The 22020-nt window shown below is 40.9% G+C and overlaps 1 protein-coding gene across 1 annotated transcript in view; it reads left to right on the top strand.

Moving 5' to 3' along the window:
* The first annotated feature begins 266 nt into the window (after positions 1-266).
* rnaseh1 (ribonuclease H1) overlaps positions 267-22020 on the top strand; it is a 35505-nt gene continuing 13751 nt past the window's right edge. The window contains exons 1-3 of the mRNA XM_060821687.1: positions 267-411; positions 11367-11488; positions 15370-15528. Of these exons, the coding sequence (XP_060677670.1) occupies positions 308-411; positions 11367-11488; positions 15370-15528 (385 nt within the window). The 5' untranslated portion in view covers positions 267-307. The remainder of the gene's footprint in view (positions 412-11366; positions 11489-15369; positions 15529-22020) is intronic.

Here is a 22020-nt window from a genome sequence, read left to right as displayed (position 1 = left end):
TTTCGAGCATAAGCCCTTCATCAGGAACCTGATGAAGGGCTTATGCTCGAAACGTCGAATTCCCTATTCCTGAGATGCTGCCTAACCTGCTGTGTTTTAACCAGCAACACATTTTCAGCTGTGTGAGTTTTAACTGAGGTCTGTGTACGTCTACGTGCGCGCACTCGTGGTTGATTGGGTGGCGGGACAATGCGGGAGAGAAAGCAGCGCTGCATTTCCTCCTCCTGGCCTGAGGTTGTCGCTGTGGGGCGGGGCGGAGCGGGGCCTCCTCAAAGGGCGAGTGCCGGCTTCGCGGAGAGGGTCTCTAATGTGGCGCTTCAGTGGGCTGTTAACGGCGCTATCGAGCGGTATGAAGAAAAGGTTTTATTATGCGGTGAAGGCCGGGAGGAAGCCCGGAGTGTACGCAACCTGGTGAGTGACTGTTGGGGGATTACAGCTGGTCGAGGGCAACGGGTTTATTTATTTAATTATAAAAGGAGGTGGAGGGGATGTCGGGAGATTATGCTTTTCGCAGTGAGCCAGTATAGGCGCGATGGGTTGAATGGCCTCTTGGTGTGTCATTCGGTGATAGAGGGATATCGTTCGGCCTTTGTCTGGCCCACTCTCCAGCTCCTGCACGGTGGGGGCAAGATCCCACTGCCCCATCTACTCATCAGAATGAAGGGACAAGTTAAAAATCACACACCACCAGGTTATACTTCAACGCGTTTATTTGGAAGCACTAGCTTTCAGAGTATTGCACCTTCAGGTTGCTGAGGAACAGGATCATAAGGCACAGAATTTATAGCAAAATATCCCAGTGTCATGCAACTGAAACAAGATCTATTGCTATAAATTATGTGTCTTATGATCCTGCTCCACAGGAGCAGTGCTCTGAAGGCTAGTACTTCCAAATAAAGGTCCTTGAGGGTCATCATCTCTGGATTACTGCCCAAGGCACGTGCTAATTGGTATAGGGATAAGAAAATTAGGGAAGTAAACACATGGCTAAGAGATTGGTGAGGGAAAGAGGGATTCCATTTCATGGGACACTGGCATCAGTTTTGGCACTGGAGTGATCTATACTGATGGGGTGGTGTCCATCTGAACTGCTCTGGAACCAGTGTTCTGGTGAAAAGGATAAATACAGTGGTCACTAGGACTTCAAACTTGAGAGTTGGGGGGGGAGGGAAAGTGAAAACAACAGGGAGTATGGAGCCAAGTAGAAAGATAAGCAGCAGGTTAGCATGTGTGCAGGGTTTAAGTTTAAGGCAGACTAGGAATGAAGCAAAAAGGAAGGATAACTTAGGACACATTGGAAATGATGAGGATAAGAAAACTAGCATTAAGGTGCTTTACCTGAATGTTTGTAGTATTTGTAACAAAGTAGATGAATTAATGGCAAATTCACAAATCATTGTGAATGATTATGATGTGGTTGCAGGGGGTTCAGGACTGGCAGTTAAACATCCAAGGACTTACCACTTAGTGAAAAGACAGGAAGGTGGGCAGAGGAGGTGGGGTTCCCTTGTTAGTTAAGAATGAAATTAAATCTATGTCGTTGAATGACATAGGGACAAGTGATGTGGAGTCTGTGTGGGTGGAGTTGAGGAACCACAAAAGCATAATGGGAGTTACGTACAGACCTCCCAGCAGTGGTCAGGACTAGGGGTGCAAGATGTGCCACGAAATAGATAGGGCATATCAGAAAGACAAGGTTACAACGATCATGGGAGACTTCAATATGCAATTGAACTGGGTGAATAATGTTGCTGATGGATCCAAAGAAAGGGAATTCATAGAATGCTTACAGGATGGCTTTTTGGAACAGCTTGTGATGGAATCCACAAGGGAGCAGGCTATTCTGGAATTAGTGCTATGCAATGAGCCAGACTTTATAAAAATAAGGGAACACTTAGGCAGTGACTGTAATATGGTAGAGTACTTCTGATTTTACCTTCTCTTTTTCAAACTGCACACTGAAATGGTGTTACAGTTAAATAAAGGTAATTACAGGGGCATGAGAGAGGAACTGACAAATCAACTGGAAGCAGAGCCTAGTGGGAAAGAGCAACAATGGCAGGAGTTTCTGGGTGTAATTGATGGCACAGGACAGAGGTACACCCCAAAGTAAAGAAAAATTATCCTTTTTTTTTGGGGGGGGGGAGGGTTGGGGATTAGACAGCCATGGCTGACAAAGGAAGTCAGGAAATGTATCAAAGAAAAAGAGAGAGCCTATAAAGTGGCCACGAGCACTGGGAGTTCCAGAAGATTGGGAAGACTACAAAAACAAGCAGAAAATAACAAAGAGAGAAATAAGGAAGGAGAGGCTTAAATATGAAGGTAAACTAGCCAGTAATATTAGAATTGATGGTAAAAGTTTCTTTCAATACATGAGAAAGAAACGAGAGGCAAAAGTAGAAACTGGGCCGTTCCTAATTTATGCAGGAAGGCTAGTGATGGGAGAAAAGGAAATAGCTGAAGAACTTAATGTGTACTTTGTGTCAGTCTTCACAGTAGAAGAAATGAGCAATATCCCAACAATTAAGGAGAGTTGGGGGCAGAGTTGAGTATGGTAGCCAATACAAAAGAGAAAGTGCTAGAAAAGCTATAAGGTCTAAAAATTGATTAAATCTTCTGGCCTCAATGGGCTACATCCTCATTCTGAGGAAGTAGTGGAGGTCTTGGTTGTGATCTTTCAAAAATCACTGGAGTCAGGGAAAGTCCCAGATGATTGGAAAATCACTGTTATAACTCCTTTGTTCAAGAAAGGATCAAGACAAAAAGATGGAAAATTATAGGCCGATTAGCCTAACCTTGGTTGTAGGTAAAATTCTAGAATCCATCATTAAGGATGAGATGTTTAAATTCTTGGAAGTGCAGGGTCGGATTAGAACAAGTCAGCATGGATTCAGTAAGAGGAGGTTGTGTCTGACAAAACTGTTAGAATTCTTTGAAGAGATAGCAAGTAGGTTAGACCAGGGCAACCCAGTGGATGTTATCTATCCAGACTTCCAAAAGGCCGTTGATAAGGTGCGTTACAGGAGGCTGCTGAGTAAGGTGAGGACCCATGGTGTTCGAGGTGAACTACTGGCATGGATTGAGGATTGGCTGTCTGACAGAAAGCAGAGAGTCGGGATAAAGTGTTCTTTTTTGGAATGGCAGCTACTGACAAGTGGTGTCCTGCAGGGTTCAGTGTTAGGGCCACAGCTTTTCACTTTTATATATTAATGATCTGGATGAAGGGCATAGTGGCATTCTGGCAAAGTTCGCCGATGATACGAAGTTAGGCAGGCAGGCAGGTAGTTCTGAGGAGGTGGGGAGGCTGCAGAAAGATTTGGACAGTTTAGGACTGTGGTCCAGGAAATGGCTGATGAAATTCAACGTGAGCAAATGCAAGTTCTTGCACTTTGGAAGGAAGAATGCAGGCATGGAATATTTTTTAAATGGTGAGAAAATTTTATAAAGCCAAAGTACTAACGGATCTGGGAGTGCTAGTCCAGGATTCCCTAAAGGTTGACTTGCAGGTTGAGTCTGTGGTTAAGAAAGCAAATGTACTGTTGTCATTTATCTCAAGAGGGTTGGAATATAAAAGCAGCAATGTGCTACTGAGACTTTATGAAGTTATAGTTAGGCCCCATTTAGAATACTCTGTCCAATATTGGACCCACATCTCAGGAAGGACATACTGGCACTAGTGTGTCCAGCAGAAATTCACATGAATGATCCCTGGAATGGTAGGCCTAACATACGATGACCGGCTGAGGATCCTCTGATTATATTCTTTAGAGTTTTGAAGATTGAGGGGAGATCTAATTGAAACTATGATAATGCATAGCTTAGAAAGGGTGGATGCTGGCAATTTGTTTCTGTTAGGCCGGGAGACTGTGGGCACAGCCTTAAAATTAGAGTGGGTCAATTTAGAACAGAAATGAGGAGGTATCTCTTCAGCCATAGAGTGTGGGCCTGTGGAATTCATTTCCACAGAGCACAGTGGAGACCGGAATGTTAAATGTCTTCAAGGCAGAGATTGATTAAATTCTTGACCTTGTAAGGTATTGAAGGCTACGGGAAGAGTGCGGGTAAGTGGAGTTGAACTGTCCATCAGCCACAATTGAATGGCAGAGCAGTCTCGATGATCTGAATGGCATTACTTCCACTCCAATGTCTTATGGTCTTAAACCTGTTGGACTATAACCTGGTGTTGTGTGTGCGTGTGTGTGTGTGTTTTTTTAAATTGTTCACCCAGTCCAACACTGGCACCTCCACGGGAATGAATGGGAGCAACGTCAAGTCGTGAGGGGCAGAACAAAAAACCCTTTTCACACAATGAGTGGTTTGGTTATGGAAATGTGGAGGAGGCAGGTTGAATTGAGGCATTCACAAGGGCATTGGATGATTATTTTGGCTAGAAATGGTGTGCAGGGCTATGTGGAAAAGGTAGAAGATTGACACTAGGGAATAAACTAGTGTAGTTATGATGGGCAAAATGGTTCCTTTGTGTTTACAGTAATTCTGTGGAAGGATGGCACGCCTAATTGAGTTGGAACTGATGTGATTCAAAAAGTGTGGCAGTAGAAAAGCACAACAGGTCAGGCAGTATTCAAGGAGCAGGAGAATCAATGTTTTGGGCGTAAGCCCTTCCACAGGAATGTTGGGGGGGGGTGGGGGGAGGGTGCTGATAGATAAATGGGGTGGGGCTGGGGAAAGATAGCTGGGAAGGCAGTAGGTAGATGCAGATGGAGGGGTGGTGGTGATAGGGTAGAGCAGATAAGTGGGAAGGAATATAGCTAGGTGGGACTGTTCGATAGGGTGGTGCTGAGTTGGAGGTTTGATTTGGGGATGAGATGGGGGGGAGGGGAGATGTGCAAACTGGTGAAATTGACGTTGATGCCATGAGATTGGAGGGTCCCAAGGTGGAAGATGAGGCATTCTTCCTCCAGGTGGCTAAGATTTGGCAGTGGAGGAGGCCCAGGATTTGCATGTCTTTTGGTGGAGTGGTTGGCCACAGGATGGTGGGGTTGTTTGGTGTGTCTGTCTCAGATGTTCTCTGAAATGTTCTGCGAGTTGACATCCTGTTTCCCCCAATGTCGAGGAGACTACATCAAGACAACAGACACTGTAGGTGAGGTGTTTGGGTGTGCAGGAAAATCTCTGCCGGATGTGGAAGGATCATTTGGGGCCTTGGTTGGAGGTGAGCAGAGAGGTGTGGGCACACGTTTTACACCTCTTGCAGCAGCAAGGGAAGATGCTAGGAGTGGAAGGTGGGTTGATGGGGGTGTGGACCTAATGAGGGAGTCATGGAGAGACATCAACCATCGCCTTCCCAGCTTGTTGAAGAATTTATGTCCGAAACGTCGATTCTCCTGCTCCTCAGGAGGCATTACGAAATGGATTGATATTGATGCTTGTCATTGTTTGGAACATGATTTTGCAAAGCATATATTCTTGTTAGTCTCATTCATTGTTGGCTGTGATGGGTGTTCATGTAACTGAACAGGCCCATTCTTAACCACTTGGTCTTTGCTTATGCAGAGCAGATGCCTTGAGAATTAGGGGGATTAAAAGTAAAGAATTTTGTCTTTTTTTGTGTCACTCTTCTGTCTCATGGTAAAGATCTTCTGATTTAAGCATAATTCAACTTGATTGTCAGATTGTCGCTATTTTGTGTGACTTGGAATAAACACTTCCTAGTCATTAAAGTCAATGTACTTCAAAGAAAGCTTTATAATGTCTTTTGAATTGTACTTTTTGTGTCTTTCTGGAATGCTGTCCATCTGAGATGTGAGAAGGCATGAGCTGGCAGAGGTGCTTTTAGCCAGACTGGACCTGATATCCAGTCTATCAAACTTGATTTTGCAAAAGTTTTACCTGAATGCTTGTCAAGTTGCCTTTAAGAAGGGAACACAACATTGCTGCTGGAATTTCTCACACTCTTGGGGTCATATTACAGTACAGGGGTGTAGTGACAAAAATGCTCTGGATGTGCCTTTGATAACTCTCACACCCAGTGTGCTTGATTCCAGTCCAGATTTTGGATCTCTCCATTTCCATCAACGATGACCAACTCAACACTGACTTCTCCTACAAACCCACTGACTCCCACAGCTACCTGACTACACCTCCTCCCACCCTGCCTCCTGTTAAAAACACTATCCCTTATTCCCAGTTCCTCTGCCACTGCCGCATCTGCTCCCAGGAGGACCAGTTCCACCACAGAACACACCAGATGGCCTCCTTCAAAGACTGCATTTCCCCCTCCCACATGGTCAAAAATGTCGTCCAGCACATCTCATCCACTTCCTCCACTTACGTCCTCAAACCCCACCCTGCTGACCGCAACAAGGACGGAACCACACACCCCCACTCTACCCACCCCTCCCTGGTCCTTTAGACATAGCAGAAATGGCAGAGGATGATGCTAAGTACAAATGGACCCCACTACAGAGATATATTTCCCTCCCCATCCTTAGCTGCTTCCCATAAAGACCGTTCCCTCCGCGACTCTCTCTTGTCAGGCCCATAACCCTCCCCACCCCCACAACACCTCTGTGCCTGGCAGCTTCCCCTGCCACTGCAGGAATTGGAAAAAACCTACAAACCTCTTCCTCCCCCCCCCAACACACACACACACACACACAGCTCCCTATGCGGTCTCTACACTGGGAGACAGGACACCTACTTGCAGAGCGCTTCTGAGAATATCTCTGGGACACCCGCACCAACCAGCCCCACTGCCCCATAGCCAAACACTTCAATTACCCCTCCCACTGTGCCAAGGACATGCAGGTCCTGGGCCTCCTCCATCGCCACACCCTAACCACCCAACGCCTGAAGGAAGAACGCCTCATCATCTGCCTTGCTACCTCATGGCATCAATGTGGGCTTCACCAGTTTCTCATTATCTCCCCCAACCCAGTTCCAACCTTCCAACTCGACACCGCCCTCATGACCATCCTTCCCACCTATCTGCTCCACCCTCCTCTTCAACCTATCACCATTACCCCCACCTCCATCTACCTATTACACCCTCAACCCCCCCCCCCCCCCCCCCCGTCCCATTTATCTCTCCATCCCCTTTGCTCACAAACCTCATCCCTGATGAAGGGCCTTTGCCCGAAACATCGATTTCCTGCTCCTTGGATGCTGCCTGACCTGCTGTGGTTTTCCAGTACCACACTCTCGATTCTGATATCCAACATCTGCAGTCCTCACTTTCTCCCAGATTTTGAAGGTGTCTGTTTCAGATCTCCTGCTCAACATGGTTGAGTCATAACATTAAAACAATTGTAGAATTTGTGTTAAGATTTCTTGGACATTTTTATTGAATATATCTACTGAATCACATGTCAAGAATGTGCTGCTGGAAAAGCGCAGCAGGCCAGGCAGCATCTGAGGAGCAGGAGAATTGATGTTTCGGGCACAAGTCCTTCATCAGGAATCACATTTTTTGGTCCGGTTGATGAATATAATGAAGGGTTTGTACGGCATTTACAACTTTTATTTTTCTTGGATTAGTTTTGCAACAATGGCTATACCAGAGGTTCCTTTATGAAGGTGTAACCCACACTGTCTCTTAGATTTTCTCATCCACAGATGTAGCAGAAAATATACATCAGGACTTTCCCTGCTCTGAACAAGCGAGGAATGTCTTTATTGTCTACAGCATTTTTATTTTCCTCTTGTTAAGATGATTAACATGTTCACATTCCTGAAATTTGGTTGAGGGTTGTTTCTTTCATTTCTCTCTTTTTTTTTCCCCCGCTTCCTCATCATACTCTGAACAACTTTCAACTCTGCAGGATTAATGCTTGAAGTCTTGATGTGAGCAAAAGTTCCCCTGGTAGACCTAATCTGCAATATTAGGAGAAAGTGAGGCCTGCAGATGCTGGAGATCAGTGCTGAAAAATGTGTTGCTGGAAAAGCACAGCAGGTCAGGCAGCATCCAAGGAGCAGGAGAATCGATGTTTCAGGCATAAGCCCTTCTTCAGGAATAAGCTGCAATACTGGGCTTTTTGTTTTCCGCCTGTTAATTTCACACTGCAGCTCATTCTCATGAATTCTACCGCAGGATACTACAGGTGGCCTGGAGAGTATTGGCTGCCACTATGACTTCAAGGTTGAGGAGTTTTAGAAATTATTTTTCCAGTTTAGGATAGCATTGTTATTCTTGAGAGAAACACCAACCTGTGTATGAGGTCCATTTGACCTTGATCTATAGCTGTTCGGCTTTGTCTTCCCACAACTGTGCTGGCGGTTGGGATATCTGGTCAGCATGGACAGGTTGGACTGAAAGGTCTGTTTCTATGATGCACATCTCTGACTCCATAACTATCTTTCATTTTCCAGATTTCTTTTCCCCTGGATTTAGGGCTTGATAAGCCCTTAAGGAATAGAAACATAAGTAGGCCCCATTCAGCTCCATCAAACTGCTCCAACAGTCGATAGGGTTATAGCTGATCTGACATTACTTATGCCCTTTTCTGCTCTTACCCCATAACCCTTGATTCCTGATTACTGATGAAGAATACATGTCTCAGCCTTATGCACAAGGTCACAACTTTCTGTATCAAGGAGTTCCTCTGAAGAAGTTCCTCCTCATCTCAGTCTAAACTTGGTGCTTCTATTCTGAAACAAACGTGTACTCTGGTTCAAGACACACTCCCATGAGACGAACTTCCTCTGAGCATTTCCCTTTGAAGCCCTTTGAATGATCTTTGTGATGGCATCTTTTGATTTGTAACCTTGAGTTCTGACAGGAAGGGAAGACTGATTGGTTTTGTTTTAGGCTTTCACATGTATCAGCATTATTTTCACTGAGTCTTAAAAACGATACATGAAATCCGTAAACTGGGCACAGAGTGGGGTTTCATACAAGCTGTATGATCTCTTTGTCTCACTTTAGTGCTTAGATTTCAAATATTTCTGTTTACATCCGCTTTCATGTGCCAATCCAGTGCCCAGATCTCCTGCTCTTGCTTTGTCAGCAGCACTGTTTCAATTTTCTTTTTTTCCCTTTTTTTTCCAGAGTTTTGCAAATTCTACTGCTGTTGGTTCACTGAGCTGAAAAGCACCAAGGTCGAAGCAGCAGCTGTGGGTGTACCCAACGCCATAGAGGAGTGCCCTGCCTGTTGCGCTCCCCTAGCTCCCTTTTCCTTTAGACATCTTCATTTAGAGTCCAGAGCCTCCAAATCCTAATTTAAAGGGTTCTAGGTTTTCTACCTGCTTTGTATTAAAACTTTTCTGGTGGTGTGGTGTGGTGTAGCCCACCTTGCCTGAGGTATGTCACAGAGCAGACTGCCACCTTTTTCAATCTCCCTCTTTTGTTTATGTCTGATGACAGCAATGTTAGCTAGACTGGAATAAAGCGGCAAGGATAGCCAATTCAACCCATTAGACCTGCACTGCCATTCATTTAGTTCTTAGGTAATGGTCTATCTTAGTGCAGGAAAGTGGCACTATCTTCATATTTATTTAATGTAATTGGTATCCAGAAATCCATAATCTGTTTCTCACCTCAAATTTCACAATAAACAACTAAATTGCATTTATTTCAATTTAGCACTCTTGCTTTCACCCAAAATTTCCCAAGTTGTCAATATTTAGCTGTTGAAATGTTGTTGGGAATGTTCAAGTTTTGTTGTTGCTGAATTATTTTTAGGCTCAACTAGGTAATTTTTAGGTAAATTAGAAACGAGAGTCTTTATTATCCTTCTGTTCCCTACCACTATTTTTAATAATAGCAAAGATTTCAAAAAATCAGTTGTGAATGTGTATCCTTGCAACTTTTGAATGATTAGATCAAAAAGCTATAGACCGTCTGTGGTAAATGTTTACAGACTCATAACTGCAATACTTTCCTTAGGTTAACATTATAGGTACTAGATTAAATCCAAAAGTGACAACAAAATTTGAAAAGCCAATAAAGCTGGGTATCAGGTTTAATTAGTGACAAGTGTTTTAAATGAAAAATTGGCTGCTGGTAGCCAGTGCTTTGCATCTAACAAGACCAAACTTGCACAATTGGAGTATTTTACTACCTATTTGTCATGATCACAGCTGGTATGCTGGATGAGTGGACTGTGAACTGCAATTTTTTTTAATATAGTGTATAGCTTATTTTGCCCCTTTTTTCATTTTTGTTTTCCCATTTTAAAAATAGCTAGCTTGTTTTAAATAAGATCAGAATTTGGCTTATTAAATGACTATTACTTAGAGTTAAATAAACCTTCTTCTTGGTGAAGGTATTCTATGGAAACCATGTTCCTCAAGCTCAGTCTAGTCAAATCTTTAAACTTTTTTGTTTTAATTTCTCATGAATTTGGTCTTTGAGTGTGAGTTGTGCAGTGAACCATAGAACACTTATCTGTAATTGCTCTCCATTCCCTGGGTCTTGGCAGACTTATCTGAGAAATTCAGTAGTTTGAGAGAGTATATGAACCAGGTCATCACTGGTTTCCAAAGGTTGTTCCTTCCTCCCAGCTTCAGTCTTCATAATCATGTGAATCACATCATCCTGTTGTTCAGGTAAAATGCTGATGAGTTATTCATTATCCAAGAGGTAAATAGACAGGTTTAAAATAATTAAAAGAAAAGTACCCATTTACAATCCAACCGTCTCAATACTGACCTGGGAATTTTGAAACTAGCAGTTTAACCACTTTAATAAATGCTGATGTTGTTACCATTGTCTCCAAGTGAACCTCTCCTGTCTCTTTTTCCATGAAAACTTTGCAGACCTACTGTTAACCCTTGATGATTGTGTCATCCAGGTCTTTTAACTGGCAGGCTTCAAAATCAGTCACTTGATCCCTTTATTTAACTCTAAAGCTAGTCCAAAAACACACTGATCTTTTCAACCCCCAGTTTGTAACAATTTTTAAATTTGTTGAGACAATTACATCATTGTGCAAATGGCTATAGTACAGAACCTACCCTGGTAGAATTGTGTAATTACAATGTATAAAGTTTACACAGACCGCTTTGTTGTATGAGTTGACATAGGAATGGTAGGCAAAAAAGAAAGTTGACTAGAAGTATATGCAGAAGCGACTTCTATTAGGGTACTATAGTTGAAAGAGTGACACTGAAAAAGCATAACAGGTCAGGCAGCATCCGAGGAGCAGGAGAGTGACATTTTGGGTAGGGATAATTTGCGGATTGTAATTTTGCAGTTGCTTTCAGAAAAAAAGATGAGGTATTATACTCGTCGCCTATCAGATTGATAATCAAACTTCCAGGGGTATGTGGATTGCTTCCTATTCCACTTAATTGATCAGCCTCGTATATTTTCTATGCAATTAATAATGAATTAATTTTATAAAACCATGCTTAAATAATTGGAACATTACATTCTCTTCAAATTACACACTTTTTTTTCTTTTTAGGGATGAATGTAAAGAACAAGTAGACAAGTTTCCTAATGCCAGTTTCAAGAAGTTTGCTATTGAAGATGATGCATGGTCTTTTGTAAGGACAGTGGCTTCAAATTCACAAGCTACATCGACAGGTAAAGTGTGTACATTTTGAATATGTAAATAATTGAATAATTCTGAGCAGTTAATTCAATCTGTAAGAGTGGGGGTGATTAACCACTTAGCAGGACAGTTACATTAAAGAATCCAGAAGAACAAAGCTTGGGAGTTGGTGGTGGTTGTGATGGTGGGGAGCTGTAATCTTATTAAGAGGTGAGATGAATAAATGAAGTACTTAAGTGTAGACTGCAGAGCAGTAAAATTTTAAACAAAATTGGGGATCGACACATTTTCAACATTGTTTTAAATTTAACACGGTTAGCAGGTGAATGTGTTTTGATTTTGTAAGGAGTGTTTTAGACACTGCTGAATGTCTTGGAGATTGATTCTATTTGACAGTTGGCACAAGTAATCTGGCACACAAATTAACTGCACTGCAAATTTTCAAAAGAACACATTCTGCATTGAGCATGCTAAGTAAAGTATTGGCATGAACATTTTCAGATACAGGTCAAAATTTGCTGCGGTTAGAATTGTGTTCTTGATGTTTTTGTAAAGACATGTGACTGACCAATTGCTTTTCATTTTTCAAACCTTGATAGTGTCACCACTTGACAAAATTGTAACAATTCAGTTGTGAAATTCATCTTTTATATTTTAAAAAAATTGCAAATGATTTCATGGAAGAAATTTGGAGGGCTAGACTTAATGTTGTAAAACATTTTTCTGTAACAGGTTGCAGTCCTGGTGGAATGGATTTCCAATTTTTTGGGGGTTTTCTTTAATAAACCATGAATAGTCTACTCTGGTACAGCCTTGGCAGTAGTAGTGGACAATTTCCTTCCAAATTCTGCTCTAATCCCATCTCCAATTTACCTCTTCTCCTTTATCTGAATCTTCAAGAACTCTAACATAAAGCAAAGAAATAAAGCTGCTGGAAATCTGAAACAAAAACAGAAATTGCTGAGAAACTCTGGTTTGGCAACATCTCTGGAGAGGAATCAGTTAATGTTTCAAGTCCACAGACCTTCTCCAGCTCTGAAGAATGATCACTTGAGTCAAAACATCTTCTCCCTACAGATACTGCCACACCTGAGTTTCTCCAGCAATTTGTTCTATTTCCTCAAGAAATTTCTGTTTTGTTTCTTTAGTATCCTGCAGTTCTTCACTGCTTCGCCACAGTAGCTAGGTTTGTTCTGAATTGTCTTTTCACTGTACTAACTTTATAATACAATGCTAATTAGTTACCTATTTGCTTTTACCTTTTCAGTTCTTCTTCCCATGGCAACCTGAGATTATATGCATTTTTCAGAACCAAGATATTTTCTGAGTTTCAATTACACCCTTTTTCAGAGTCCTCTTTCACTTTGCAAGATGCTTGTGTTTTGAAATGCTCCTTTCGTGACAACAGATATTTTGAAAATCCTGTAGACTGTAGTTCAAAACTTATTCAAAAAAGGTAACTAAGAATTTTAATGTGCAAATAATTAACCTAAGTGCTAAACTGTGTTAATTAAAGAAAAGATAATGAGCGCCACAAATTATCTATTGGCAAGAAAATTTTCTGAATTCTATATTCTCTGGTGTCTGGTATCCATGGTACTATTTCAAAGGCACAATTTTAGCTGAGGTAGAGAATATTAAAAAAAAATCCAGTCCAGTGGACAACATCCACCTTGTCTCCAATCCTTTCAACAAACAGCAATAAACCAGTAAATGATCTTGTTTCGTCAAATTAAGTAATTGGGTATTTTCTTAATGGGGAAACAATAAAATGCAAGGGAACAAAATAGACCACGTAGTCCCTCCGGTTTATTCTGATATCCAATGATATTGGGACTGATCTGGGATATAACTCCATGTACCTTGCTTTGCCAAAATCCCTTAAAACATTAATACATTTTTGGTTAACAGTGTCAGATTTAAATTGACACAGCATCAAATGCTGTTTGCAAAATTTATAACTTCTACAACCCATTGTGTTAAGACATGTTACTGGGCTTCACTTCAGACCGATCTAGTTCTAATATTGAGGCTACATCCACAAGTCCTTAACTCTCAACCTGCAGAAATAGTTCTATCAGTTTGCTTTTAATACTTTAAAATGTTTTTTTAAAACACCTCTTGACTGTCTAAATTCTCAAGTATGTAAACTTAATTTATGCTATTTCTTCTTTATAAATTACCCTTTTAAACCACAGATATATTGAAAACTCAACCTGCAATACATTCAACGGCAGTATGTTCTTATTATAGATACTCTGGATCTCGGGATGTGCAGTGACCATGGTTTTTTTTATATAGCTGTAGCATAATTTGTAGTCCCTTTATGTCCTATGCTTTAGATATAAAGTCTTGCATTTCATTAGCCATTTTAATTCGTTCCTTTCCATGTCCAGGATTTTAAATATGTACATATAAACATAAAGGTTTCTAACGACCGCCATTGTTTTTGTTCACTTTTTTTAGTATGAGTGATTTAGAACATCTTGGAAATATGATTTAAATGTTGTTATCTGTTGTATAGATAATCTAAAATATTGTTTTGGTTTTCAGGGGTTAGTTTATTACAAACCAAAACTGACTAAATTGATGGATCAGTAGAAATAGCTTAGAAAATGTGGGGATCATTGTATAAAGGTTTCAGTACTTGAAATGAAAGACAACTTGGAACAATTCTTATTAATAACCATATAGAAACAACAGACAATGTAAATGCCTGTCCTTAACTGCAATTGCTGACTCCCATCTAAGTCATTTGAGTTGGTTTTTTTATTACAATTTTTTATAAATGATATTTTTATGGGCACTAAGTGGGACAACTTTATGTAACAGATTTTCTTTGCATTAAAACTAATTTTTTTTTAGATGATTAGATTAGATTACTTACAATGTGGAAACAGGCCCTTTGGCCCAACAAGTCCTCACCAACCCTCCGAAAAGCAACCCACCTAGACCCATTTCCCTACATTTACCCCGTCACCTAACACTACAGGCAATTTAGTATGCCCAATTCACCTAACATTGTGGAAGGAAAATGGAGCACCCGGAGGAAACCCATGCAGACACTGGAAGAATGTGCAAACTCCACACAGACAGTTGCCTGAGGTGGGAATTGAACCTGGATCTCTGGCGCTGTGAGGCAACAGGGCTAACCACTGTGCCATCCATAATTGTTTGAAAAACAATATCCTCATTCTGTTTCCCTTTTTTGATGGTGTTGACTCATTTTGAGTACATTTTGATTAGGAAACATCAATACTTTACACAAGTGACCATTACTCATAAGGACTGCAGTGGTTCCAAAAGCTGACTTCCTATCATCCGCTCTCTCGAAGGTAATTAAGAATTGGCAATAAATTCTAATGATGTCCAAGTCTCAAAGGAAACAAAAAGCTTTTGACAGTGAATAGTCAGTCTGTTTTAGTCATGGAGACATTCGAGTCAAGTTTAATGCCTCTACGTACATGGAGGATAGCAGTGTATAGCAAGCAGAAGTGCAAACCTTAATGATTTTTTTTTCTCTTTGGTCTCCTACCTGTGAAAGTTTGGTCACTGAGATGCCACACCTGTATGAAATGGTTGAGTCCTATTAAATTATCTTGGGAACCTCCTATAGGATTTGGTCCACATGATTTGATAATCCAGTTTAATTCATTTAATGATTGAAGAGGGCATGGACAAATGTAGTGGAACCTGCTTGTTCTTCCTTGAAATTACTAAGTATTTATGCACCTTCATATGTAATTGATTTCACTGTCTTCAATTAGTACTCTATTCTGTCTTTTTGTTACTTTCTCAGAATTTATTCCTACTTTGCAAACAAATCATATTGCTGGAGAATCACTTTTAAATCTGCATATTTTAATTACATTACAATAGAACTAATCATTTAAATTTTTTTTCCCCCATTTAGACTGCAGTGACCAAATCAAGTCTACTAATGAGGAGAAGAACCTAGAGGATTGTAATGGGAGAAAACGTTCTCTGTCATCTGTTGAGGACGAGACATGCACAAAACGTTTTAAAAGCACACAATCATTCGTTGACTTGGAACAGAAGTTTACTTACATGGGTAGGTGGAACTATGACTTCATAGTTTGTCCTTTTTCAGGATGGATATTAAGAACAAAGACACAAGCTTACATGTTTAAACGAAGTGTGGATGTATCCTTGGAATGATTTACTGTCCGCACAAGATCTCACAAGTGGTGTATTTTTAATTGACTTTAAATTTCAAAGTATGTAAAAATAATCCAAGGAAATAAATTCATTTTCAATATTTGTGTAACCATTTGGCCATTAAAAATTGTATACTGCTTCATCATTGAGTTCTACTAATTAGAACTTGTTTCAATATTCCCTGTTCAGGTTGCCAATGCATTACTTTATCCTTTGCTTTCCAATGTATTTAACAACTATGAAATATTCTGACCCTCTGACTTTACGAGTAAGTTGTTTGAACCTTCATAATTTCTCTCTTTATTGCCTCAAAAACTTTAATTGGATGGATTTTCTAATGAAGTAAAAAAAGTTGGCATTGAAAATAAAATTGGTGAGTTGTGGGCCAATGTATCAAATCTGTTAATTGAGACCCCAGTGAAGAATAATATACAGAATAACCTTGGCTACCCGATCATCAATTATCCGAATTTCGGATTATCCAAACAAGATCTCAAGGTCCTGTAAAAACCTTCAGTTTTCCAAACAAAATACTCCCACCTGTCTTGTTCAATAATCAAGGTTGTTCTGTAACATTAAATGTAAAAGAAGGGAAAACAAAGGAAATGATTTTGTAAAATTATATACACTTCCTTTTATAAATAATATCGTAGGAAGAGGAAGCAATGCAATGCCATCTAGAGCTTCTGTTTCTAATCTGTCTGGAGAAGACAGAATGAGTTAGATGCTTCCATGCGAATATGAAAGTAAATTCCAGCGTCATGCCTAATGTCATAGTTTGTAAATTTTAAAGGTATATCGCTTCTTTTTGTGATTTAAAATTTCAGTTGATCATCTGGACGTCAGCTAACCCTGTTAGCTACAACTTAAAGGGTAACTTTATGTTCACTGAATAAAGTAAGAAAAAGACTCCTCCCCCCCCACTTGCAGGTAGTCTTAGCAAAGGACATGATGCTTACAATTATTCTACTGAAATATTTACTTATTCGGCTTACCGAATTAAGGAAAGCCATGGAATTCATTGGCATTTTAATCTGCGAACACTTGGTGTCACTTTGGAATGGAGATGGATGGAGTTTAGTGAGCTCCTTTGTTTTGAGATGATCTTTGTGAATTCAGTCGGAGCATAGCCAGCAGTCAAGACTAATGTTTGAAAAAGCAGTTGTGGATCCTGTGTAGCTTGTAGCTCCTTTTGAAGTTGAGACATTAAAGCCAGAATTACAACTAGATATTATTCAAAATGCAACCTGCGAGCTGGAGCTGGTATTCCATATCAGGTGGCAAGGAGGAAAATGGCTGGAAGCGAAAGGAATAAATACACAGTCTACAATACAAGGAAGTAAACCATGTTAGAGATTTGGAAATAATCAGCTTGGGTGCTGTTTAAAACTGCAGCAACAGGTTTTGAGAATCCGTGTTTTCACAATGCAGGTCAATATTTAAGCTGAGAAATTCAGAATAATAACACCAGTAAATAACTAGGAGCATTTTTATTTTTTGCGAAAAGCCAATGGATAAACCTCCATTGAATCTCATTCCTCAGCAAATAGTTGGAACACCAAAGGAAATCAAAGCAAACTCCAGAGACTGGCAATGTACCTTAATGGCTTGGACATGGAGAAAATCAATGACATTTCTAAATTTCATGGAACTCTTGGCAGAGAGGTACAGTGGTAAAAGAATTTAGAACTGAGTTTATAGCTTGTCATTACAAACAATAGTGTTATTACTTTTTGTACTTTTTTGTGCCTAAGAAAATGAATTAGTCTGGGGTAGGTTTCTCAGTTAATTACTAAATGTTTTGGATTTCTTCCTTAAATGTTAACTGTCCCTAATAGTGTCGTAGAGACGTACAACACAGAACAGACCCTTCGGTCCAACTCATCCAGTTATTCTAAATAAGTCTGGCCCTGTTTGCTAGCATTTGGGCCATATCCTTCTAAACCCTACCCATCCTTCTAAATGCTGCAATTGTACCAGCCTCCACCACTCCCCTGGCAGCTCATTTCATACACATCCCCCTCTGCATGAAAAAGTTACCCTTAGGCCCCTTTTTAAATCCTTCCTCTCAAACCTTCTTCACTGTCCACCAAATCACCAATTTTGGTGTCACCTGCAAACTTACTAACCATCCCTCCTGTATTTCCTTCCAAATAAATGACAAAATGCAGTGGACCCAGCACTGATTCTCATTGCACACCAAGGCCTCCAGTTTGAAAAACATCCCTCTACCACTATCCAGTGTCTCCTACCTTCAAGCCAATTTTGTATCCAAATTGCTAGCGCTCTCTGAATTCCATGTGATCCAGCTTTGCTCACAAGTCTCCCATGGGGAACCTTGTTGAATGCCTTGCTGATGTCCATACAGACAATGCCGACTGCTCTGCCTTCACCAATCTTTGTCACTTCTTCAAAAAAATCAAACATGCTAGTGAGACACTATTTCCCACACACAGGGCCATGATGGCTATCCCTATTCAGTCCACCTCTTTCCAAATACTTAAATCCTGTCCACCATTGACCTCAGGCCCACCGGTCTATAATTCCCTTACTTTTCCTTTTACTTTTTTTTCTAAATACTGCAATGTATCAGCCAGCCTCCAGTCTTCTGGCACCTCACCCGTGGCTATTGATGATATGAATATTTCAGCAAGGGTTCTCCACAAAGGTCTAGATTGCACCTGATCAGGTCCTGGAGATTTATCCACTTTTTTTGTGTTTTAAGATGCCAAGCACTTTTTTGAATGAACTTTGAGGTTGGTGCATTTTATCTTTTGCTCAGAATTATGTTTTGTGTTCTTCTCACAAGCAGATTTTGCATTGGTGCATATCGATTGTCTCAAGATGCCAACACTTTGATTTAGAGTCATAGAAATGTACAGCATGAAAACAGACTCTTCAGTCCAACCCGTCCATGCCAACCAGATATTTTAACCCAATCAAGTCCCACATGCCTGTACCCAGCCCATATCCTTCCAAACTCTTCCTATCCATGTATCCATCCAGATGCCTTTTAAATGTTGCAATTGTACTAGCCTCCGCCACTTCCTTTGGCAGCTCATTCTACACATGTACCACCCTCTGAGTGAAAATGTTGCCTCTTGAGTCTCTTCTGTCTTTCCCCTTTCACCCTAAACTTATGACCTCTAGTTCTGGACTTCCTCATCCCAGGGAAAAGACTTTGCCTCTTTACCCTATCCATGCCCCTCATGATATTATAAACCTCTATAAGGTCACCTGTCAGGCTCCGACACTCCAGGGAAAACAGCCCCAGCCTATTCAACCTCTCCCTATAGCTCCTGTTGTGAAGATGACCTAATAACGATTATGACTGACATAGATAGGGGTGGTGAAAAATGTGGGAAAATGTGATGTTGTTCACATTGGCAGGAAGGAAAAAGCTGAGTATTACATAAATGGTGAACAACTGCAGAATTCAAAGGTGTAGAATAATCTGGGTGGTTTAATGCAAGACTCACACAAGATTAGGATGCAGATATATCAAGTGATTACTGGAATGCTATTCTTTACTATGATAGCAATTTGAATGTAAATGTAAGGATGTTATGCTTGTATAAAACTTTGGTTTGGCCACGTTTGGAATACTGCGTACAGTTCTGGTCGCTACATTACCAAAAGGATGTGGATGCTTTGGTGAGGGTGCAGAGGGGGGTTCACCAGGATGTTGCCTGATATGGAGGGTGCTAGCAATGAAGAGAGGTTGAGTAGGTTAGGATTGTTTTCATTAGAAAGATGTAGGTTGAGGGGGGATTTGATTGAGGTCTACAAAATCATGAGTCTACAATATGGACAGGGTGGATTGCAAGGCGGAGGTGGGGGAAAGACAGAGACTCTTACTAGGAGTCACGAGTTCAAAGTGAGAGAGGAAAAGTTTAGGGGAGATTTGCGTGGAAAGTTCTTTACGCAGAGGGTGGTAGGTGCCTGGAACACATTGGGTCGGGCTTATGCCCGAAACGTCGAATCTCCTGCTCCTTGGATGCTGCCTGACCTGCTGCGCTTTTCCTGCAACACATTTTCAGCTCTGATCTCCAGCATCTGCAGTCCTCCCTTTCGCCTGGAACACATTGCCAGCAGAGGATAGAAGATCTGGATCCGCACAGGTTTGCAGGGCCTAAAGGGTTGTTCCTGTGCTATAATTTTCTTTGTTCTTAGAAACAATGGCAGTAGCATGTTAAACTTTACATGTTGTAGTTTTTGAAATCTTATGCTATTGGAATTAAGTGAGATTGCACTTTATCTTTACATTTCAAGTTGCAAGATGCAAGTTGCTATGCCCCAGCTGATGGTAATGTTGGATGCCAGGCTGAATGGTGAAACTTGACTTGATAGGCAGTACGTTTTAGTTTTGCGATTTGGTTACCACCATAATTTGTCACTTGAATATGTTCAGTGACTAACTAAAACATATTTCCCTAATTTCTGTCCTAAAAGATTTTAAGACTGCATTCCTTAGCTCTGGACTCACCTACATAAATAACATCCTTTCCGTGTCCACCATGTGAAGAGTGTTTGGGATTTGATAAACTGCAATCAAATCATCTCTCACTTTTCTAAACTTAGCTGAAACCATGCTCAGCTTGTCCAACCTTGCCTCATAAACCAACTTGCTCAATCCACGTATCATTCTGGTACTGTGCCCAACACATTTACTTTCTTTCTTAAATAATGAGACCAAAACTGCACACAGTATTTGAGATGTGTTCTGACTAGTGCCCGATTTTTATTTGCACTAACTAATTATTTTCAACTGGATGAAAATATTTTTAAATCAGACTGTTCAGAAATGTTACTACACACCTCTGAAGCAGATGAAATGTGAATCTGTCTCCTACCCAGGTGTAGGGATACTATCACTGCACCACAAGAGCCCCCTTTCAACTCCATGAGATATTTAAAGCTAAATTTAATTTAACTATTGTTTATTTTGTGGTTAATTCACCTCTCAAACACTTTAGTATTTGATGTGGCCAGTTAAATTACGAAATGGAGTGGCAGCATTAGTCATTCTATTAAGTGTAAACTCACTCACCCATCAACTTTTTGTCTTTGTTTGCCTATATTTAATTCCTACTTAATAATCCTTCCAATTAACTGTGTTCTTAGCTGTCCTTTTTTCACTCTAACCAACTCAATTCCACATCCTTACCCTCCACTGGTGACTGCTCTCCATCACCTGAACCTCATGGAATTCCTACCCAAAACCTTTTAACTTCATTTAAGACACTGTTAACATCCACCATTTCAATATAACCTTTGGGCACACCTCTGATTTTCATTATTTCCTTCCATATTTTTTAATATGCTTTGAAACATTTTATGTCTACAATCCAATTTCAAGTTGTATGAATTAGTTGCATGCTAATCTTCCTTTCAAGAACATGTTAATGATTCCCATCTGATAAGTTATTCCAAGGGATACAGATTTTTCCCAGTGAGATGTAAAGAATTAGATGATAAGATTTCGCATTTTAAAACTTGTATAAGTATGGAGATCCAAGATGGTGGCAACCCATCAAGTCTGAGTCTGTAGTGCTGTGTCCAAGACTCGGGCAAAGTGGACTGCTCGCCTCCACCACATCTGCCAAACCATTCAAAATAAGTTTTTTTTTAATTCAATACAGTCAGTCATTTGCATCAAACTTGAATAGTTTGGTGCTTTTGTTAAAATGACTAAGGGAAAGAATGCCCACAGCTCACAAGCAGGCAGGAACACCCCCAGCTACAGCAGAGGCATCCGCTCTGGGGGACTTCCCTACGGTGGCGAGACTTGTTGTAGTAATTACCAAGCTGGAAGAGAAGATCGACATCTTCATAGAGGAGTCCAGAAGCAGGTGGGAATCGTTCTCGGTCGTGCTGCAAAAGCATGACCGAGGTATTGAAAAAATTAAACATAGAGTTGGAGGGGTGGAGCTAAAGACCGCGACCTCTGAGGCTGCTGCAGAATCGGCTGTGGGTCGGGTTCAGACTCTTGAACAGCGAGTCCGGGCCTTAGAAGATCACATTGATGACCTCGAGAATCGGGGGGTTGTCGAAAAAAATATTCGTTTGCTGGGCCTTCCTGAACAGGAAGAGGAAGGCCAACTTGCAGTGTTTTTGTAGTAGTGGCTCCCTCAGATGTTGAAGCTGGAGGCAGGATCATGCCAGGTGCGGATAGAATGGGCCTACCGGGTTGGAATATGCAGGCCTGGGTCGGTCCAGCGCTCCGCCGGTCCTGTTACAGAGAGAAGCAAATGCTCCTGGAAGCCTTGAACTCTCGGGAAAGATCCCCAGGCTATGACATACGAGAGATCTAGGATTATGCTGTTTCAGGATTCTTCCCCAGCTTTGGTCTGCAAGAGGAGGACGTTTGATGAAACGAAGAAGC

The sequence above is a fragment of the Hemiscyllium ocellatum genome, chromosome 3, assembly GCF_020745735.1.
Source record: "Hemiscyllium ocellatum isolate sHemOce1 chromosome 3, sHemOce1.pat.X.cur, whole genome shotgun sequence".
Lineage (NCBI taxonomy): Eukaryota > Metazoa > Chordata > Chondrichthyes > Orectolobiformes > Hemiscylliidae > Hemiscyllium > Hemiscyllium ocellatum.
This window is presented reverse-complemented; position numbering and strand designations above follow the sequence as displayed.